The sequence below is a fragment of the Canis aureus genome, chromosome 3, assembly GCF_053574225.1.
Source record: "Canis aureus isolate CA01 chromosome 3, VMU_Caureus_v.1.0, whole genome shotgun sequence".
Taxonomy (NCBI): Eukaryota; Metazoa; Chordata; class Mammalia; order Carnivora; family Canidae; genus Canis; species Canis aureus.
The window spans coordinates 57306449-57324534 of NC_135613.1; the positions used below are offsets into that span (position 1 = coordinate 57306449).

Genomic DNA, 18086 nt, shown 5'->3' on the forward strand with positions numbered 1-18086 from the left:
CCCTCTCTGCCACAGTGGAACACGCACCATCCTGCCCCAGCATCCCATGCTCCCAAGAAAGTTGTATCAATGGGGGGTGAGGTCAATATTCAATATTTGCACTTTGCTGCCTACACATGACATATCCAGTTGTCACGCGGTATATGGATGACCTCTTGCACAAGGCCATCTTCCCTGAATAGCTGTCATTTTAGGAATCTGCTTATTCCCTGAGTTGCTCACTAATTCTGCCCTGTACTCTTCTCTGAAAGTCTATATATCCTCTCTATACCCTCAAAACGAAACAGATGTTCATCACTTACGTCTCTGTAAAGCTATCTCTCCAGAAGCCTTCTAGAACCACCCCATGGTGTTGAAGTGTTGCATGCAGTGTTGAAGGCCTTACTCAGATTCTGTATCCTACATCTTCCTCTTCTGGGTCTACTCCTAGTAACCTCCTGAGAAAGGGAACTTGAGAGAGAAATCTGAGACCTCTGTACGTATCAAAATGTCTTTATTCCACCTCCATCTTAGCTGTTGTGAGAGTCCACGTCTCCCCTAAAATCTCTTCTTCCACGGCGCAAGACCAGGAGCTGGCCACCTAGGTAAAGACTGGGTTTCCTAGAACCCCAGAGTTGGGTGAGACCATATGACTGTTTCCTTCCATGGAATGAGAGTAGAAATTATCTGGGGGACACCTGGGTGGCTCAGTGGTTGAGCACCTGCCTTTGGCTCAGGGTGTGATCCTGCAGTCTCAGGATCGAGTCCCACATCAGGCTTCCTGCTTGGAGCCTGCTTCTCCCTCTGCCTACATCTCTGCCTCTCTCTTCTGTGTCTCTCATGAATAAATAAATAAAATCTTAAAAAAAAAAAAAAAAGAAATTATCTGGGCCACTTCCTGGTCACCTGAGCCAGGTGAGCCTCCTCCACATTTCCTCTTCATCCTTGCCGCCGCCTGCCTCTGACCCAGGAATGGTAGCAACCCAGTTTTGACAGGACGGACAGCACTGCCCCAGAGCAGCGGTCTTCAGATTTCACTGTGCAGACAGATCACCTGAGGATCTTCAAACACAGATACTGATTCAGAAGATGTGCTTGGGGCCTGCGACTCTGTAGTTCTAGTGAGCTTCTAGGTAATGTCAATGCTGCTGGCCTGCAGACCACACTCTTGAGTACAAGACCCTACAGGCTGGCAAAGCTGCACTTTTAGCCTTGATCTTCGTATGACCTGTGGAACATGCTGAACTACCCACGCTGGGCTGTTTTTTGGGAAAAAAAAAAAAATTAAGTTCTATGTTATTGAATCGTTGCATTTTTAGCCTTCATCCTAGCACCACTGGGGTATAGAATTCCAGATTAGAACAACTTAGTAAATAAACTTTCATTTAATCCCTATTTTCTCGTTTTAGTTCTAAGCTTTTTTTTTTTTTTTTTTTTTTTTTTTTTTTTTTAATTAATTTAAGTAATCTCTACACCCAACATGGGGCTTGAACTCACTACCCGGAGATCAAGAGTCACATGCCCTTCTGACTGGGCCAGCCAGCTACCCCTAATCTCTGTTTTCAATACAACTGTGCCCAGTGGGGCAGGGGCAGGTGGGGAGGGCCTTCCATGCCAAAGGCCCTGTTTTCCACCTTCAACAACAACAACAACAAAACCTCCAGTATTTGATGGGTTGGAGCTGAGTGGTTGTACAGAGATATATACAGCAAAGGAGAAAATCTGGGGAAGGGGTATCTATTTCAAATAATCCTCCTCATTTTAGTATCACCTACATCCCAGTTGTACACGATGCCACTAAATTAAGAGTAAATCATGTTGCTTTGAAGCTTTCTCCACTGCTGGCTTAATGACCACTTCACTGCTAAATCAGTCACCACTTTCCCTCTGTCTTCCAGCTTCTACTTAATTTTGCTATTAATTCCTATCCCTGGAACACCTGGGTTGCTCAGTGGTTGACCATCTGCCTTTGGCTCAGGTTGTGATCCCAGGACTGGAGATGGAGTCCCACATCGGGCTCCTTGCAGGGGGCCTGCTTCTCCTCCCTCTGCCTGTGTGTCTCTGCCTCTCTTTCTGTGTCTCTCATAGATAAATAAATAAAATATTTTTTAAAAATTCCTCTCTCTCTCTGACCCCTTAATAAAAATTCCCTTGCTGTTACTTTATTAGGATTTTAAAAAGGAGTGAAGTTCCATGCGAGGTCCCTCACACTGAACTCAAAGTCTCCATTCATCTGCTATCCCTGAGCCAACCAGCTTCATTCCCAATCTTCCAGAGGCTGTCCCCCTCCCCCGCCAAAGGTACACCTGGCCATAACACACTTCTTGTTATGAAGATCCTTCAAGGGTTCCCAAGGGCTTCGGGAGCAAAGTCCAAATGACTTAGCTGGGAAGCCCCTTGCTGATCTGGCTCCAACTCCATCAAGCCGCTGCCACATTGCACTGGCGGCTCCCGTCAAACTGGCTCCCTGGCTGCACCGGCGCTGCACCAGGCACCCCCTTCCTCAGCACCATGCACCCGCTGGGGCCGACCCCCTCTTCCACTGCAGCCTCTCGTCCACCTGATGATCCCTAAGCTCGTCTCCAGCAACGCTTATCCCCTCCACCCCCGCTCCAATCCTCTCTCTGGGCTCCCGGAGGGCCACCTCGCTGTCACGTGACAGTCCATCCCATTCATCCCGCAGCCCCAGACCCCACCTGTACCAGGCAACCAGAAAGGGAAAGGGGGAAGGCTGAAAGGAGCCAGCTCCTGTGAACAAGCTGCAAAGCCTGGGTGTCAGCGGGGCTCCCGCCCGCGGGGGGAATCGCTGGGGCGATGAACAAGGCGACACTCACCGGGTCAGGCCTCCCCAGGCCCCGACGGACGGCGGAGCGGGCCGGGCAAGCAGAGCATCCCAGAGCTCCCACCATCATCCCCCAGCACCAGCAGCCGCGCGGGCGCTTCTCGTAGAAGAAACCAAATACAGACGCGCCCCCACCCGCCACCCCCGCTCCGGGAATGTCGCGAAGGCTGCGGGCTGAGGGACCTCGAGCGGGGAAGCCAGGCTTCACGACCGCCTCTTACCACAGTTGGTCGCGAGGTGGCGGTGGCGGTGGCGGCGCAAACCGGGGAGTGCGCACGACACCCTGGGAGTTTGTAGTCCCCCCGCCCCCCGCCAGGCGAGACCGCGCCGAGCATCCTGGGAATTGTAGTCGCAGCCCGAGCACGCCCTGCGCAGGCGCACACCGACAGCCGTTTCCGGGCTCCCGCGTCGCGTCTCGCCGAGGAGAAAAGCCCGTGGAGGGCTCACCGAGCGACGATGGCTACCTACAGCCTGGCGAACGAGAGGCTCCGCGCCCTGGAGGACATCGAACGGGAAATCGGCGCCATTCTGCAGAACGCAGGTTCGGGACGCGACGGCTGGCGGCGGGGAGCGAGGCGGGGCAGGGCTGCACCTGTGCCTGCCGCCGCCCCTCAGCAGGGATGAGAGGGCCCCCCCCAGAGGGACTCCCCCAGGTGGCCGCGGTGGGGGGTGGGGCAGGCAGCACGGCTCGCTCCGGCTAGCGCCGGCCCTGTCTCCTCCCCCGCAGGGACCGTGATCCTGGAGCTGTCCAAGGAGAAGACCAACGAGCGGCTCCTGGACCGGCAGGCGGCGGCCTTCACGGCGTCTGTGCAGCACGTGGAGGCGGAGCTGTCGGCTCAGATCCGCTACCTCACCCAGGTGTGTACGTGGTGGGGTGCTGGCCCCCTCCCGCTCTCCGCCCCTGCCCTGGCCGCCGACACCGCGGGCACCCCAGACCCCACCCTCTATCCCATCCCCCCATCCTACCCCCCTCCCAGCCAGCCAGCCAGCCAGCCAGCCGAGACCCGGGACTGGGTGACCCTTCCAGACCCAGCTTCTCCTTCCTGAAGGAAATACTTAAAGGTGGCCCTGCCCAATTCACTGGTAAGCGCTACGAGAGCCGCTGGACAGGGAAGCCCTGGGAAAGAATCTGTGAACCCTGCCAAAGCCACAAGAGTTTGCACTCAAGACACTTGACCTGACCTTGGGGCCCTGAAGTGGCAACGCCCTAAGAAAAGGGACAAGGTTCAGAGGGTTCTGGAGTCTTTTTTTATAACAGCAACCGCCCTGCATTAAGTTTTTACAATGTGTCAGAGATTGCAACAAGTCTAGGAAGTAGTTACTGTTGCCCACACTTGATAGATGAGGTTAACAAGTGAAGTGATTTACTCTAGGTCAGCCAGCCACCTCCCCAGCCTTAAAGGCTTCACACCCAGGGAAGAAATGAGATGGGAAAGCCGCTACTTGGCTGGGAAGATGGGGAAGGGAAGGGGTGCCTCACTGACCCATCTGAATATCCTGTAGGTGGCCACGGGGCAGCCCCACGAGGGCTCCAGCTACTCTTCCAGAAAGGACTGTCAGATGGCCCTGAAGCGAGTGGACTATGCTCGCCTCAAGCTCAGTGATGTGGCCCGAACCTGTGAGCAGATGCTGGAAAACTAGGCCAACCTAGCAAGAACTTGGAGACCACCACCGGCACTCTGGACAAAACCTGGAGACCTGTACAGTGGGCAGTAGGGGCTGCCACACACGTGCCCTACTGGACTGAGTATGCAAGGGCTGAATGGCAGAAAGTGGGAACGGAGAATCTTGTGAGACCAAGCCTGCCCACAGTGATGCCCTGGCTCCTCCAGCAGGGTGCTCTGCTCACCACAAAACTGCTGACAAGTTCAGGCAGAGGGGAGATTCAGACACCAATCTTAACTTCCTCAAACCTTTCATGTCCCTACCCCAGGCTTCTTCAGACTGGACCAATGGAGGCATGTTCTTTTTCATTGAAAGAGACAAAACAAGAACTAGGGGCTTTAATAATAAAAACAACAGCAATGAAAGCAAGGAGCTCAGACTCTCACTGGAACATATGTGGGTGATATGAACAGGGATTGAGGAAATAAAACCCAAGTGCATGGCACCTGCTGAGGAACGGTGGGAAGGCCCACCCCCGCACTGTGGGGGTGGAAGGAGGAAGCAGGAGAGGCCTGAGGCTGGGGAGGAACAGCTGGTGTGTGATGAGAGACTGGGACTAGGGGGCAGTGGGATCCTCAGCAGAGAAGCTGAAGCCAGGAACCATGGTAAGGGGCAAGGGCATGAGGGCAATGTCTGCAGAAAAAAGAGCCAATTATTATAAAAATAATCTTTAGTAATAAAATGCACATAAAGAATTCCTCTAAGGTATTACATTAAAAGGTAGACTTTACAGGATAGCATAGAAAATAAAAGACCAGGAAAGCTCCACAAGAGGGCACTGGCTGGTTATTTGTATGTTAAACATCAGATAGCTACAGAGTGCCTATTAAGTGCCAGAGATTATTCTAAATTATACAGGACTGAATAAATCACAATGTGTACCCTCACAGGCTTCCGCTCTTAGCTCACACATTGGAGTCTGATGCCACGGGTGTGTAATGAAGCTGCAGATCTGAAAAAGATATGGAAATTAATATACCAGCTCTGAGATTAAGGAAAGCTGGGGGAATAGCTTGAACTGAGGAATTAGACCCCAAAACATTAACCATAGGACTTAGAACATTAGGTGCTCAATACAGATTTGTGAAATAAATGAATGGCCCCCACCGTCCTCCTCTGGTTCATCTCCCACTAGCCTACCCCAGCCACCATCCTGATGTTGCTCCAAGCCCTGCCCAGCTTTGAAGGTCAAGGACAGGTCCCTGGGCCTGAGATGGCTTCCCTCCCTCCTTCCCTATTCCATAAATGTCTCTAACTGACTCTTATCTCATTGCCTATGGCCCACGGTGTAGACCGCCTTCATATTTGTCTGCCTGGGGTAGGTTTCCAGACACTCGGGAGCTACTGGGGGCAGGATCCCTGCCAAGGAGGCTATGGTCCCTGGAAAAGAGGGGCCCAGAGGCCCAGCTCACCTGGAGGGTGCTGCAGTGACTGCTCCCTCCTCTTGCAAAGAACATATAGGAGGACTCCGGTGAGAATGAAAATGATGCCCAGGAGGGACAGCACAGGCACCATGGCTGATGTCCCAGCCGTAGGCTCCACTCTTTTAATCTGCTGCTTCTGGCTCTCCCCAGCCTCAGACCCAGTCCTAAGACTGTGGCCCACAGTAGATGTAGCGATTTCACTGGTATGGGTGAGCTTTTTCTCCAAAGATAGTGTCCCTGCTGGAAACACGGGCTGCCTGGTGGACTGCAAGGCAGTTGGCAGGTATGTAGACCGCCAGGCGGGTGGCAGGTATGTCTGAGCAGGGGAGCCCATGTCTAAAGGCGCCCTTTCTGTGAGCTCAGGAACCTGGGTGCTGAGGGGAGGTAACTGCTCCTGGGGGGCCACACTTCTGGAATCAGCAGAGCCACATTCTGGAGAAACAAGAAGTAAGGAATCAGAGCTGAGAGCTGAGGATACAGCGGATCCCTGGGTGGCTCAGTGGTTTAGCACCTGCCTTGGGCCCAGCCCAGGGCGTGATGCTGGAGTCCAGGGATCAAGTCCCACATCGGGCTCCATTCATGAAGCTTGCTTCTCCCTCTGCCTGTGTCTCTGCCTCTCTCTCTGTCTCTCATGAATAAATAAATAAAATATTCAAAAAAAAAAAAGAAAGAAAGAAAGAAATGAGCTGAGAATGCAAAGTGAAAAAGTAGTTGAAGGGTAGTGGGTCTAGGTCACAGCTTAAGGCCCTGAAAAGGAAGGCAGACACAGGGGTGGGGGGTGGAAAAGGAAGTAAGCTGAATTCGACAGGGAAGTGCTGGGATAGGCTTGTGTCCAGAGCTGGCTCTGCTTCCGAGCAGTCTCATGCACAACCTTGTCCCTTGTCTCTTGACCCCACTCCCTGAGACACTTTGCTTTCAGCTATAAAGCAGGATTTTAGTACCGAGGGCCACGGTAGCTAGAAGGATGGAGTGCAATCCTGTAGGCAGGCCTTTCTGTAGCCCACGGAACAGTATGCACACCAGGGATGCTCCAACAAGACAACTTCAGCTGCAACGTGTTAGAACATTTTGTGTTTTAACGGTTGTGTATTTATTTTAGGAGAAAAATACAGCCGGCGCCTCAAATCTGTGGCTTCACAGATGTTATTGCTTAGGACAAGCTGCTAGTTAAGTTTTTCCAAAACCGGCTTGTGTACACATAAGAACTTAACTCGTTTCACTGTACGTGAATTTTACCTCAAAAGAGAAAAATCAACAATAAAGTGCTGATTTCTACTTAACAATACACAGTCTGAGATGTGTGAGGATGAAGTATGGTCGAGCCTGCAACTAATTTGGAAATACATCAGAAAATAAGGTGGGGCGCCCTGATCTGAGGGTTCTGGGATCCAGCCCCACATCGGGCTCCCTGCTCAGCAGTGAGTCTACTACTTCTCCCCCTCCCTCTGCTCTTCCCCTTCTCATGCACTCTTCTCTCTCTCAAATAAATAAAATCTTTTTTTAAAAAAAAAAAGGCGGATTGATGATGGATAGAAACATAGATGGGCGTGAACTAAAACGAATATAGTCAGCATGCTGTAAACTTGATATTGTAAAACACACGCATTTGCTGTGTTCTCTGCCTACTACACACATTACATAAAATATAAACATTAAAAAGCCAAAAAGCGTGGAATCTAGGTGGTGGGCCTACAGATGTTCACTGCACTGGTCTTTCAACTTTTGTGTATGTCTTTAGATCACCACAGTCAAACACCAGAAAACAAAAGCAGTGCCTTGGTTTCACGAAAAATATTAAGGAAATAAGAGCACAGGTAACAGGATGGATTGGCCAAAATCATGACAGTGATGGTGAATGACACGGGGCCAACAGGGACCTAAGGGGCTTTGGCTGGCACCAGCTACAAGAGGAATGCCAGGTGTCATTGGGAGGGGGCCCCTGCCCTGAAGACAGACCTCAGGCAGGAGAGGGAAAGCCAGTACCTTTACGATCCAAGCAGCTCATCAACTGTTGAACCCACGGATCCTTGCTGCCGCCACACACGCTCCGCATTCGTAGCTGAAACCTAAGAAGGAAGACTTGGGATTTTAACTCTTTCCTCATTCCAAAGACCTGAAGTCACTGCCAGAAGCAAGCAGGGCCCTTTCTGCCCAGACTGGGGAATTCCCAGGTGGTTGGGACAGGGAAACAAGGGCATGGAGAATTAGGGGGAAGGTAACCCTGAGAGGGGGCCAGGTGCCCCCAGGAGCTCCGGGTGAACCAGTGAGGTCCTGGAGGCCCCAGCAGCGCCGCCCTCCCGGTGCTCCGTGAGCTCACCTGACGTAGGAATTACAGCGCTGATAGACTCGCAGATGTTTTCGGAGATGGGCCATGAGCTCCGCGGTCGGAGGGGAGCCGGAAGAAATCGCTTTGTCGCAGTAACAACTGCCAGTGACGCTGCCCTCGTTGCCATCGCCTGGCAAGGGTAGCGCCAGATCCTAGCTCGAGGGGCTCCCCAGCGTCACCGCGCCTCCTCCTCGGATCCCGGATCTGACCCCCAGACCCACAGGGCGCTCCCACACACACGCCCGGACCCGGGTGCCCCTAGCCTGTCCCCTACCCCGGGGGGACCCCGGCTCCGCCCCCTGCTCCACACTACCCCGCGGCCCTTGGCGCCCCGGTCCCCCATTCCACTCCTCGACTGGGGCCCTGGACGAACCTGGCCGAGGCAGCAGCGCCAGCGCGGCAAGCAGCACGAGGGGCCCGGCCCCCATGTCGGGGGCCAGGCCGGACCGCAGCGCGGCGTCCAGCTGCTCCCTCCCGGGCCCGCCGGGACGCCGGGCAGCCGCGGCCGTCGGGGTGCGAGGGTGGGGGGTGCGGCGCGAGCTGGCGGCGCCCTCCTCCCGAGCTCTCACCTTCCGAACCGACAGCGCGGTCGGTACTGCGGGCCTCGCGGCAGCTGCCCCCCACCGCCACCGCCGCGGGGAAAGTCCCGGAGGCGGGGCCCCGCGCCCCCGCGCCCCCGTCCCCCGCGCCCCCGCGCCGAGGGAGCGGCCGGGAAGGAGCGCGCAAAGGCAACACGAGCTCGGCCCCGCTCGGGGATGCCCGCCCAGCCGCCCCAGGTCAGGCGGCCCGCCCGCCGCCACCGCTCCTCCCGCCCTCCGCCGCCACCACCTCCCAGGGCGCTTTCGCTTCCCCGCCGGGCGCCGGCACTGGGTCACATGCCGGGTGAGAACCGCGGGAAAGTCCGTGAGCCCCCGACGGGGGCGGGGTCTCGGCGGGGGGGGGGGGCGCGGGCTCCCGCGGCCCTGACGTCACGCCCACCCACCCCCATCCCCCCGGAGCCCCGAGGTATTTACCTTCGAAAAGTGGTGGCGGCTGCAGGTACCGGAGAGGCGGAGCGGCCGGGAGGGACTGGGTCCACGGGGACTCCCCGCCGAACCGGTCCAAGGCGAGGGGGATGCCCCCGCTCCGGTTCCCTCCTCGCACATCCCGCAGACGGATCCAAAGTAATCCCCGCTCGCCAAACCCTTCCCCGTGGGATTAGCCCTCCAAATCTATCCACAATTCAGACCTTACTCTTGAGGGTTTGAGCCTCGGATTCTGAGCCCCAAATACCATCTCACTCCCGACTACTCATCTGAAACCCTGCTCTCCCACTTCCATGCCTGCCCCAGTTCTCAACCTGAACTCCCACCCTGAGCCCCGGAAAAGTAGTCTCAGCTCCTCACACTCATCCAGAGGCCCCACGTTAGTGAACCTCAAACCCACACCCTCCCCATTTGGTGACCCAGCCCCGAACCCCCCCATTGCCCTCTGCCTTACCATACACCCCTTCCTCTGCTTAGTCTGGGCCCAGACCCCGTGCCCCTGAAGACATGGAGTTTGTGTCTGGATACAGAGATGAGTTCCTTGATTTCGCTGCCCTCCTGTTTGGCTGGTTCCGAAAGTTCGCTGCAGAGCGCGGGGCTGTGGGGGCCAGCCTTGAGAGCCGCTGGCGCCAGCTGGAGGCTCAGATCAGAAGACTGCCCCAGGACCCTGCCCTTTGGGTGCTCCATGTATTGCCCAACCGTAGTGTGGGCATCAGCCTGGGGCAAGGGGCAGAGCCGGGCCCTGCACCAGGCCTGGGTGCTGCCTGCTTCCTGGGAGACGAGCCCCCACTGCACCTGCGAGACCTAAGCCCCTATGTCAGCTTTGTCAGCCTGGAGGAAGGGGAGGAAGCAGAGGAGGAGGAGGAAGAGGAAGAGAATAGAGAGGAGGAGGGTACAGGTGTGGAGAAGGTAGATCCGGAGGAGGATGGGGAGCCAGGCCCCACCAGCAGGGAGTCCCCCCAGGAAGCAAACCCTCCAGGGGAGACCGAGGAGGCTGAGCAGGAGGCAGGAGGCAGAGGCAGCGAGGAAGGCTGCCGAGAGGACAAGGCTGAGGAAGAAGCGGGCCCTGACAGGAGGAAGGGGCGGAGAAGCGGTAAGATCCTGGGGCTGCCCTGTCTGACCCCTGCCTAGACATTCTCCCCTTTGGAAGACCTCCTCTACCATGCAGCCCGGCCAGGAGTCACCAGTGGGTGGCCTGCTGGCCAAGCTGGCCCAAAAGGTGTTTTCATTGACTCGCAGTGGTTTTTGTTTTTCAAACTTTGAGCCAACATTTATACAATGAAAGAAAAAAAAAAAAAAAAGATTCCAGAAGTCAAAGGAAAACTTTCAAGTTCCAGCAGCAGGCCAACACTTCTGTGTGGCGCAGGTGGCAGCACCGTGTAGCAAGTGTCCTCTTTCCATGAGGCATCCCCTCTCTACCCGGTCCCCTCTGTTCATTTAGTTGACCCGCCTAACTCCTGTAGGCATGATTTTCATACCTTTGACTCTGCCCATCTTTGCCACTCCCCACCTCTGACTTTCCTTCCCCAGAGGCTGCCCCCCTGCACCTTTCCTGCCTCTTACTGGTGACGGATGAACATGGCACCATCTTGGGCATTGACCTGCTAATGGATGGAACCCAGGGGAGTGCATGCAAGGGCTCAGGGACAGAGAACCTGGCCCCTCGCGCCTATGCCCTCCTCTGCCACAGCATGGCCTGCCCCATGGGCTCCGGAGACCCTCGAAAGCCCCGACAGCTTACTGTGGGAGACGCCCAACTGCATCGGTACAGAAATCTGGTATCTGAGGTTGGGGACACCTAGGGGTCTGGACTCCAGAGCCCACCAGACTGACACTGCCTCCACCCCCATTCAGAGAGTTGGAGAGTCTGGTCCCAAGGCTGGGAGTGAAGTTAGCCAAGACACCTATGCGGACGTGGGGTCCCCGGCCGGGCTTCACATTTGCCTCCCTCCAGGCTCAAACCTGCCATGTTTGTCACAGGCACAGCTTTGAAGTGAAGCTGACACCTTGGTGAGCTGCCTGAAAGGTGGGGGGGGGGGGGGAGAAGGAAGGAGACCCCAACAGTCAGGGCAAGCTGAGAAAGCTGGTTGGCGAAGGTGGGTGGGGTGGGGTGGGGCTACCAGACAGGTGTTAGAGACCTGGGAGTCAGAGGAGGAAGAAAGCAAGCTGTTAGGAGCAGAGTATAGAGAAAAACAGACTGAACGATACATGGGCAGTGGCGGGGCAGACAAACAGCAGACGGAAGACCTACAGAGATTAATCCTGGGTGCCCACCACCCCTGTGACCCCAGCCCCCAGTGTAGTGCCGTCTTGTACTGTGGAGAGGCCTGTCTCCGGGCCGACTGGCGGCGATGCCCAGATGATGTGAGCCATCAATTTTGGTGTCCAAGGCTTGCAGCCTTCATGGAGCGGGCTGGAGAACTGGCAACCCTGCCTTTTACCTACACTGCAGGTACCACAGGAGATGGGAATGGGGGAGAAAGTGAAACCAGGTGTTGGGGGCTGCAGGCCAGGTTCTGGGCCTGCAGGAGACATGTCTGGGGCTGGATCCCAGGTGTAATGCCTGGATGCTGGGGATTTAGGGCTGGGGGCCCAAGTCCTGGGGCTGCACACCGGATCTGGAGCTGAGGAGTGCATGTCTGCGCCCCTGAAAGAGCCCAGGGGGTGCAGGAGCAGGGGTGCAGGCGCTTGCTGCCCAGCTGCACCAGGAACTGGTGACCAGAAACAAATCATGAATTGTTACAAAGATTCTGTGGGCTCAGTGCCCGCTACGCTGTAGACACTCAGAAATATTCATTCTCTCCAGGCCTAGAATCAGGTTCAGACCCAGGGGCCATGAGAGAAACTGAGATGATCTATATCTGGGGTCCTAGCCCCCAGACCCTCCTCAAACCCTCCCTTCCTCCTTCCCCAGAAGTGACCAGTGAAAGCTTCAACAAGGAGGCCTTTCTGGCCTCACGGGGCCTCACTCGTGGCTACTGGACCCAGCTCAGCATGCTGATTCCAGGCCCTGGCACCCCCAGGCACCCCCGGGCCAGCACACCAGCCCTCAGCCTTCTTCTCAGTGGTTTGTGGGGCCTCTCTTCAGGCATGGGCCCCTCAGCCTAGAGAGAAGGATGGGGGAGAAAACAGTTGTCTGGGTCCTAGGTCACACCTCCACCCTATACACCCAACTCTACCACCACCACCACCAGAGCCATTTCAGGCCTTGCCCCAGTTCTCAAAGAAGTCACCCCTGCCCACCCCGTCCAAAAGCCCCATCCACAGGGAACCTCCCATTCCTCTTGCTGTAGCTTCAGGGAATACAGCTCCTTTGGGAGGAAGAGGGGGTTGGGCCGGGTAACACCATGTTACCCATGATCCCTGACACCATGATCCTCTTCTTTCATCCTTTCAGGAGATCCCTATCAGCTTCTCCAGGGAGATGGGGCTGCCCTCATGCCTCCTGTGCCCCCAGATCCACCCAGGGGCCTCTTTGGTGAGCTGGAGGGGCCCTTCAGGAGCTAGCAGACAGGGTTGGAGGGCCAGCAGTCTGAATGGCTGTGACGAAGGGATGCTATTAGACAGGACAGGGCTGAGATCCAGGCCCGCTCAGTCCCCCAGTAACCCACTCTCCCTAGGCTCGTGGCAGGATTACTACACGTGGAGAGGCCTCAGCTTGGACTCCCCCATGGCTGTGCTTCTCACCTACCCATTGACCGTGTACTACGTCATCACCCACCTGGTGCCCCAGTCCTGTAAGGAGAGCAGAGCAGGGGGAGATGTGCTGGGGACATAGTGGTGGGAGGTGGGCGGGGGGCCACAGGGGGATAAGAGGAAGGAGGGGAGGCCCTCTTCTTAAGTGGCCAGCTTCTCACCCAGTCCCTGAGCTCAACATCCAGAACAAGCAGTCACTAAAAATCCACGTGGTGGAGGCCGGGAAGGAGTTTGATCTAGTCATGGTGTTTTGGGTAAGTCCCTCCAGGACAGAAGCGGCACTTGGGTGTGGAGATGGACGTGTTGGGGGGGTACCTGAGCTGTCCTCTCTGTCCTTCAGGAGCTCCTGGTCTTGCTCCCGCACATGGCCCTGGAGCTGCAGTTTGTGGGTGACGGCCTGCCCCTTGACAGTGACCAGCAGCATTTTACCCTGCAAAGGGTGAGGACTGGGGGCTGCCCTCCTACCTCCTGCTCTCCCCTGTCTTGCCTTCCGCATGGCCCAGTCCCCTAACTTCCAGCCATCTCTCCTCTCTGCTCCTGGCTTCCTAGGATGGCCCAGAGGTTTCTGTCCGTCCTGGTTCCGGAGTGTCTGCGCGGCTCAGCTCCGGGACTAAGGAGAAGGGGGGCCGCAGGGACCTGCAGATCAAGGTGTCCGCTAGGCCCTACCACCTGCTCCAGGGGCCCAAGCCTGACCTGGTCATCGGTAAGAGTTGGGGATAGGAGTGTGGGGACTGGGACAAGGCCACCCGCGACCTTCTGTCCACTCCCCCTCTGTCTGCAGGATTTAACTCCGGCTTCGGTCTCAAGGACACTTGGCTGAGCTCGCTGCCCCGGCTGCAGGTGGGGGATGGCCCAAAAGGGACCCGTTCTCCCCTCCTGCCTCGAACCTGCTTTGCCCCCTTCATCCCATCCTCTGCTCCAGACCCGGGGCGTGCCCCGGGGCCCCCCAGACCCGGTGTGTCTGTCTGCGCCCCTGGCGCCTGGGGAGGGGCTGGGCGGAGAGTCAGAGGCCCCGCCCGCTGCAGTCCCTCCGAGTGCCGGCCTTCTTCACCGAGAGCAGCGAGTACGGCTGTGTGATGGACGACCAGACCATGGCGGTGGCCACGGGCGGGGGCACCAGCCCCCCGCGGCCCAACCCCTTCCGCTCCCCCTTTCGCCTCCGAGCGGCCGACAACTGCATGCCCTGGTAAGGCCCGGGGCCCGCGCGGGGTCCTCCGCCCTCCGGGTAGCCCTCTCACTCCGGCGACCCCTTGCCCCCCTCCGCGGGTCTCGAACGCGCGCACACACAGCCGACGGGATCCAGCTCCCGGGACCCGGGCCGGCCGGCCCCCGCCGAGCCCCGCCCATCAGCCCCGCCCCCAGGCCCCGCCCCTGACGACGCCCCGCCTCCTCAGGTACTGCAACGCCTTCATCTTCCACCTGGTGTACAAGCCCCCGCAGGGCAGCGGAGCCCGCCCGGCGCCCGGCCCAGCGCCCCCGGCCCCGACCCCCGCCGCGCCCCCCGCCCCCGCCCGCCGGCGCCGCGGGGAAAAGAAACCCGGGCGGGGGTCCCGCCGGCGCAGGTGAGGGCCCAGGGTGGCCGCCCAGCCCTCCCCAGCACGCCCTCGGAGGGAGAACTGAAACGCGCAGGGCCAGGGGGAGGCGGGTTGGCGGAACTCGCAGAGGTAAATAAAAGTACTTGTTTGAAACCACTGAGTCACGAGCCCTCTGGTTATACGCCCGTACCCGGGTCATTAAACGTGGAGCGGAGAGGAGGATTTGGGGCTGACTCCTTTTCCTCCAGCTCCTGTCAGCCCCTCCCCGGCTGTCCCGTCTTCCGTGCGGCTCCGACCCTCTCTGATGACCCTAAACTCCTGGTGCATGTGTGTAAGTCATCGTAGGCCTCAGTAGGGCAGCCTGGGTGGCTCAGGTCATGAAACCCGGGGTCCTGGGATGGAGCTCAGTAGGGCAGCCTGGGTGGCTCAGGTCATGAAACCCAGGGTCCTGGGATGGAGCCCCACCTCCGGCTCCTGGCTCAGCCTGCTTGTGAGTGCTCTCTCTCTCTCTCTCTCTGTCAAATAAGTCAATAAAAACTTTAAAAATAAAAACTGGAGGCCCCAGTAACCCTCATGGACTCACGCCAAGGCAAAGCAAGACCCAGAAGCAGACAGAGGCTTCTCCTTACGAGGATGCACACAAGCTCCTAGGGATGCACAAACCATGGTTTAGGGGGCCGCGGAAGGCCCCAAGCCACCCAACCGTGGGCCATCCTTGTCTCCACCTTCCACCTCTCCTTTCTCATACTTCTGCTGAGTCATGCTGCTCAAGTCACTTGGATCCGCCAGTTCATGTCCACTCTCACTGCCCACTCTCCATTTCAAGCAGAGAATTCCTTCTACCACGTTGCCGTCCTGCCTAAATCCCTCGGGTTACTTTGTTCCACTCTTAAAATCCCGAGTATGGGCTGGGCATAAGTGACTCAGTTAGCTAAGTCTAGAAACGGAAAAGCAGTGAAGAAACTTGGCAGACACCACCTTACCCAAAGGATCAAGGTTAATGAGATTAGGTCACGTCACGTTGACATCATGCACTCTCTGATGCGTGGTGATGAGAAAGCCGCCTCACCCTTGTATTCTTCCCCCAAATCCATAACCTCGGTGTGATCGTGAGGACACATCCGATAAGTCCCTACTGTGGGACAGTCTACCGTGCTTCTTCCGAAGTGTCAAAGTCACAGAAGGCAAAAAAGGACCAAGAAATTGTGACAGACTAGAAGGGCTCCGGAGACAGGACACCTATGAGGTGGTCTCCTGGATTGGATCCTGGGGCAGGAAAAGGACATTCGTGGAAAAACTTGGAGGAATCCAAATAAAATCTACAGAGTTTAGCTGATGGTATTTGTGTCGATGTTAATGTCTTCGTTTTGATAAAGATGCAGCGTTAGAAGAAGTTGGGGGAAGGGTATATGGGCATACTGTGTAACTTGACCAGGAATCTAAAACTATTTTGGGGCACCTGGGTGGCTTCCTGGTTGAGTATCTGCCTTTGGCTCAGGGTGTGATCCCAGGGTCCTGGCATCAAGTCCCACATCAAGGGGAGTCTGTTTCTCCCTCTCGCTCTGCCCATCTTCTTGTTCATGCTCTTTCTCTTTCTCTTTCTCTTTCTCTTTCTCTTTCTCTTTCTCTCTTTCTCAAATAGAAGAATCTCCTTAGTGAAAAGGATGATGGGAGAGTGTCTTGGGTTATTAATCATAAACCCTTCCAACCTTATCTGAGTTGATGCCAGTGAGGTCACCCTCACTATTTAACTTGATGATAAGGGCTGTTGGCTAGTAATGGTATGAGTAGAGTGCTAGAACCCTTACCCCACCCAGCAGCCCCTGGAGAGGGGCCAGGGGAGCTAGTGACCAAGTTAATCACCAGGATTTAATCAATCACTCCTACATAACAGAACCTCCACAAAAACCCCTAACCAATGGGGTTCAGAGCATGCCTGTGCTGGGGAGCCTACTGAGGTAGTGCTTGGGGGTACGGCCAGATGGCATGGGGGCTCTCCCTGCCTACCCCTCACGCCTTTGCCACGTGCATCTCTTCCGTCTGCCTGTCCCTGAGTTGCACCGCTTGTAATCAATCAGTAATAGGAAACTGTTTTCCCGAGTTCCATGAGCTGTTCTGGCAAATTATTGAACCTGAGGAGGGGATTGTGGGAAGCCTCAATTTATAGTCAGTTGGTCAGAAGTACGGGAGGCCCCAGGGCTCATGACTGGCTTCTGAAGTGGGGGTGGCCCTGGGGGGATTAAGCTCCCTCCAGGGACTCCTCGGTGCCAGACTTGTAGAGAGTAGGACACAGAGTGAAAAGCTCCACTGGCAAAGCAATTTCCCAGCCCATCCCCCCATCCTCCCACCACTCCACCCAAGTATCTGGGCAGTTGGAGCACCTGTTGGTGTGGGGAAATACACACACACACACACACATACACACACCTTTGGTGTCAGAAGTGCTCAGAGTAATAACAGCTAAAGTATGGGTCAGAAGTGTCTATGCTGACCTTGGCTCACACAAAGATGTGGTTTGGGAAGAGACAGGAGGAAGGGTAGAGAATGAGGGACCTTTCCACCCAAGTATCTGGGCAGTTGGAGCACCTGTTGGTGTGGGGAAATACACACACACACACACACATACACACACCTTTGGTGTCAGAAGTGCTCAGAGTAATAACAGCTAAAGTATGGGTCAGAAGTGTCTATGCTGACCTTGGCTCACACAAAGATGTGGTTTGGGAAGAGACAGGAGGAAGGGTAGAGAATGAGGGACCTTTCCTTTCTGGGCGGCCCATGGTCACTCCTGGTGTGAACAGCAGTGGTACCTCGCGCTTAACCCACTTACCAAAGCTAAAGTCACCCATGGAATTCAGAACCGGACCCAACTCCCAGGGAGCTGGTCCCCTGGCTGTGCAAGGAAATGCAAACTAATAAGAAAAAAGGGGAAAACATCCCATCCCTTGGTTATGGTCCCTAATAGCTAAAATGAAATTTAAAATTTATTTTTTTTAGAGATTTTATTTATTTATTCATGAGAGATACAGAGAGAGAGAGAGGCAGAGGGAGAAGCAGGCTCCATGCAGGGAGCCCGACGTTGGAGTCGATCCCAGGTCTCCAGGATCACACCCCGGGCTGCAGGCGGCGCTAAACCGCTGCGCCACCGGGGCTGCCTGAAACTTAAAATTTAAAAGGAATTCTGGGGACGCCTAGAGGCTTAGCGGTTGAGCGTCTGCCTTGGGCTCAGGGTGTGATCTTGGGGTTTCAGGATCGAGTCCCACATCGGTCTCCCCACAGGGAGCCTGCTTCTCCCTCTGCCTGTGTCTCTGCCTCTCTGTCTGTGTCTCTCATGAATAAATAAATAAAATCTTAAAGGAAAAAAAAAAAGACCGTAAGAGCGACTAATTTAAGGGCAACATCCTTGGCGTTAAACGCTGCAGGATCGGAGAGCGTGTCTGGGTTGAGGAAGGACCCACAGCTCCCTCTTAAACAACAACAATCCAGCCACACAGGATGTTATTCCTAGGGAATAACCCTGAAGCCATCCAGAGGCCACCAAGAGTCACCTCATTAGCACACACTCAGTGGAAAAAGCCTGATGTGAATAACCTA

At 56.0% G+C, this 18086-nt stretch overlaps 3 protein-coding genes across 7 annotated transcripts; 2 read left to right on the forward strand and 1 right to left on the reverse strand.

The window, feature by feature from the left end:
* Positions 1-3172: 3172 nt before the first annotated feature.
* Positions 3173-4851, forward strand: MED11 (mediator complex subunit 11). 2 transcript variants are annotated; one of them, XM_077892983.1, is made up of 4 exons: positions 3173-3362; positions 3549-3679; positions 3799-3904; positions 4325-4851. In XM_077892983.1, exons 1-4 carry the CDS (start codon positions 3278-3280, stop codon positions 4423-4425), a joined length of 423 nt encoding a protein of 140 aa, XP_077749109.1. In that variant the 5' UTR covers positions 3173-3277; the 3' UTR covers positions 4426-4851. The 2 variants fall into 2 exon arrangements, with proteins under 2 accessions (XP_077749109.1, XP_077749110.1); XM_077892984.1 differs by lacking the exon at positions 3799-3904 and having other exon boundaries at positions 3178-3362.
* CXCL16 (C-X-C motif chemokine ligand 16) lies at positions 4810-9554 on the reverse strand. 2 transcript variants are annotated; one of them, XM_077892980.1, is made up of 7 exons: positions 9250-9426; positions 8610-8805; positions 8228-8366; positions 7894-7976; positions 5899-6342; positions 5369-5438; positions 4810-5119 (listed from the first exon to the last, which is right to left on the reverse strand). In XM_077892980.1, the coding sequence occupies exons 1-6, from the start codon at positions 9379-9381 to the stop codon at positions 5392-5394; spliced, it is 1041 nt and encodes a 346-aa protein (XP_077749106.1). In that variant the 5' UTR covers positions 9382-9426; the 3' UTR covers positions 4810-5119; positions 5369-5391. The 2 variants fall into 2 exon arrangements, with proteins under 2 accessions (XP_077749106.1, XP_077749107.1); XM_077892981.1 differs by having other exon boundaries at positions 4810-5438; positions 9250-9554.
* ZMYND15 (zinc finger MYND-type containing 15) lies at positions 9265-14648 on the forward strand. 3 transcript variants are annotated; one of them, XM_077892970.1, is made up of 14 exons: positions 9265-9399; positions 9739-10354; positions 10792-11026; positions 11116-11271; positions 11553-11713; positions 12176-12328; positions 12659-12739; positions 12882-12998; positions 13123-13211; positions 13298-13396; positions 13507-13660; positions 13739-13797; positions 13983-14143; positions 14352-14648. In XM_077892970.1, the coding sequence occupies exons 2-14, from the start codon at positions 9769-9771 to the stop codon at positions 14521-14523; spliced, it is 2223 nt and encodes a 740-aa protein (XP_077749096.1). In that variant the 5' UTR covers positions 9265-9399; positions 9739-9768; the 3' UTR covers positions 14524-14648. The 3 variants fall into 3 exon arrangements, with proteins under 3 accessions (XP_077749096.1, XP_077749097.1, XP_077749098.1); XM_077892971.1 differs by having other exon boundaries at positions 13301-13396; XM_077892972.1 differs by lacking the exon at positions 12176-12328.
* The last annotated feature ends 3438 nt before the right edge of the window (positions 14649-18086 follow it).

Coding starts and splice junctions, on each gene's coding strand:
- MED11 (XM_077892983.1), top strand. CDS start 3,278: ATGGCTACCTACAGCCTGGCGAACGAGAGGCTCCGCGCCCTGGAGGAC. Junction 3,363..3,548: donor CGCCATTCTGCAGAACGCAG/GTTCGGGACGCG, acceptor CCTCCCCCGCAG/GGACCGTGATCCTGGAGCTG. Junction 3,680..3,798: donor AGATCCGCTACCTCACCCAG/GTGTGTACGTGG, acceptor CCCCCCTCCCAG/CCAGCCAGCCAGCCAGCCAG.
- CXCL16 (XM_077892981.1), bottom strand. CDS start 9,381: ATGTGCGAGGAGGGAACCGGAGCGGGGGCATCCCCCTCGCCTTGGACC. Junction 8,367..8,609: donor GGCGCTGCTGCCTCGGCCAG/GTTCGTCCAGGG, acceptor TACCCTTGCCAG/GCGATGGCAACGAGGGCAGC. Junction 6,343..7,893: donor GAGCTGCTTGGATCGTAAAG/GTACTGGCTTTC, acceptor TTGTTTCTCCAG/AATGTGGCTCTGCTGATTCC.
- ZMYND15 (XM_077892970.1), top strand. CDS start 9,769: ATGGAGTTTGTGTCTGGATACAGAGATGAGTTCCTTGATTTCGCTGCC. Junction 11,272..11,552: donor GAAGTGAAGCTGACACCTTG/GTGAGCTGCCTG, acceptor CTGTGACCCCAG/CCCCCAGTGTAGTGCCGTCT. Junction 14,144..14,351: donor GCCGACAACTGCATGCCCTG/GTAAGGCCCGGG, acceptor CCGCCTCCTCAG/GTACTGCAACGCCTTCATCT.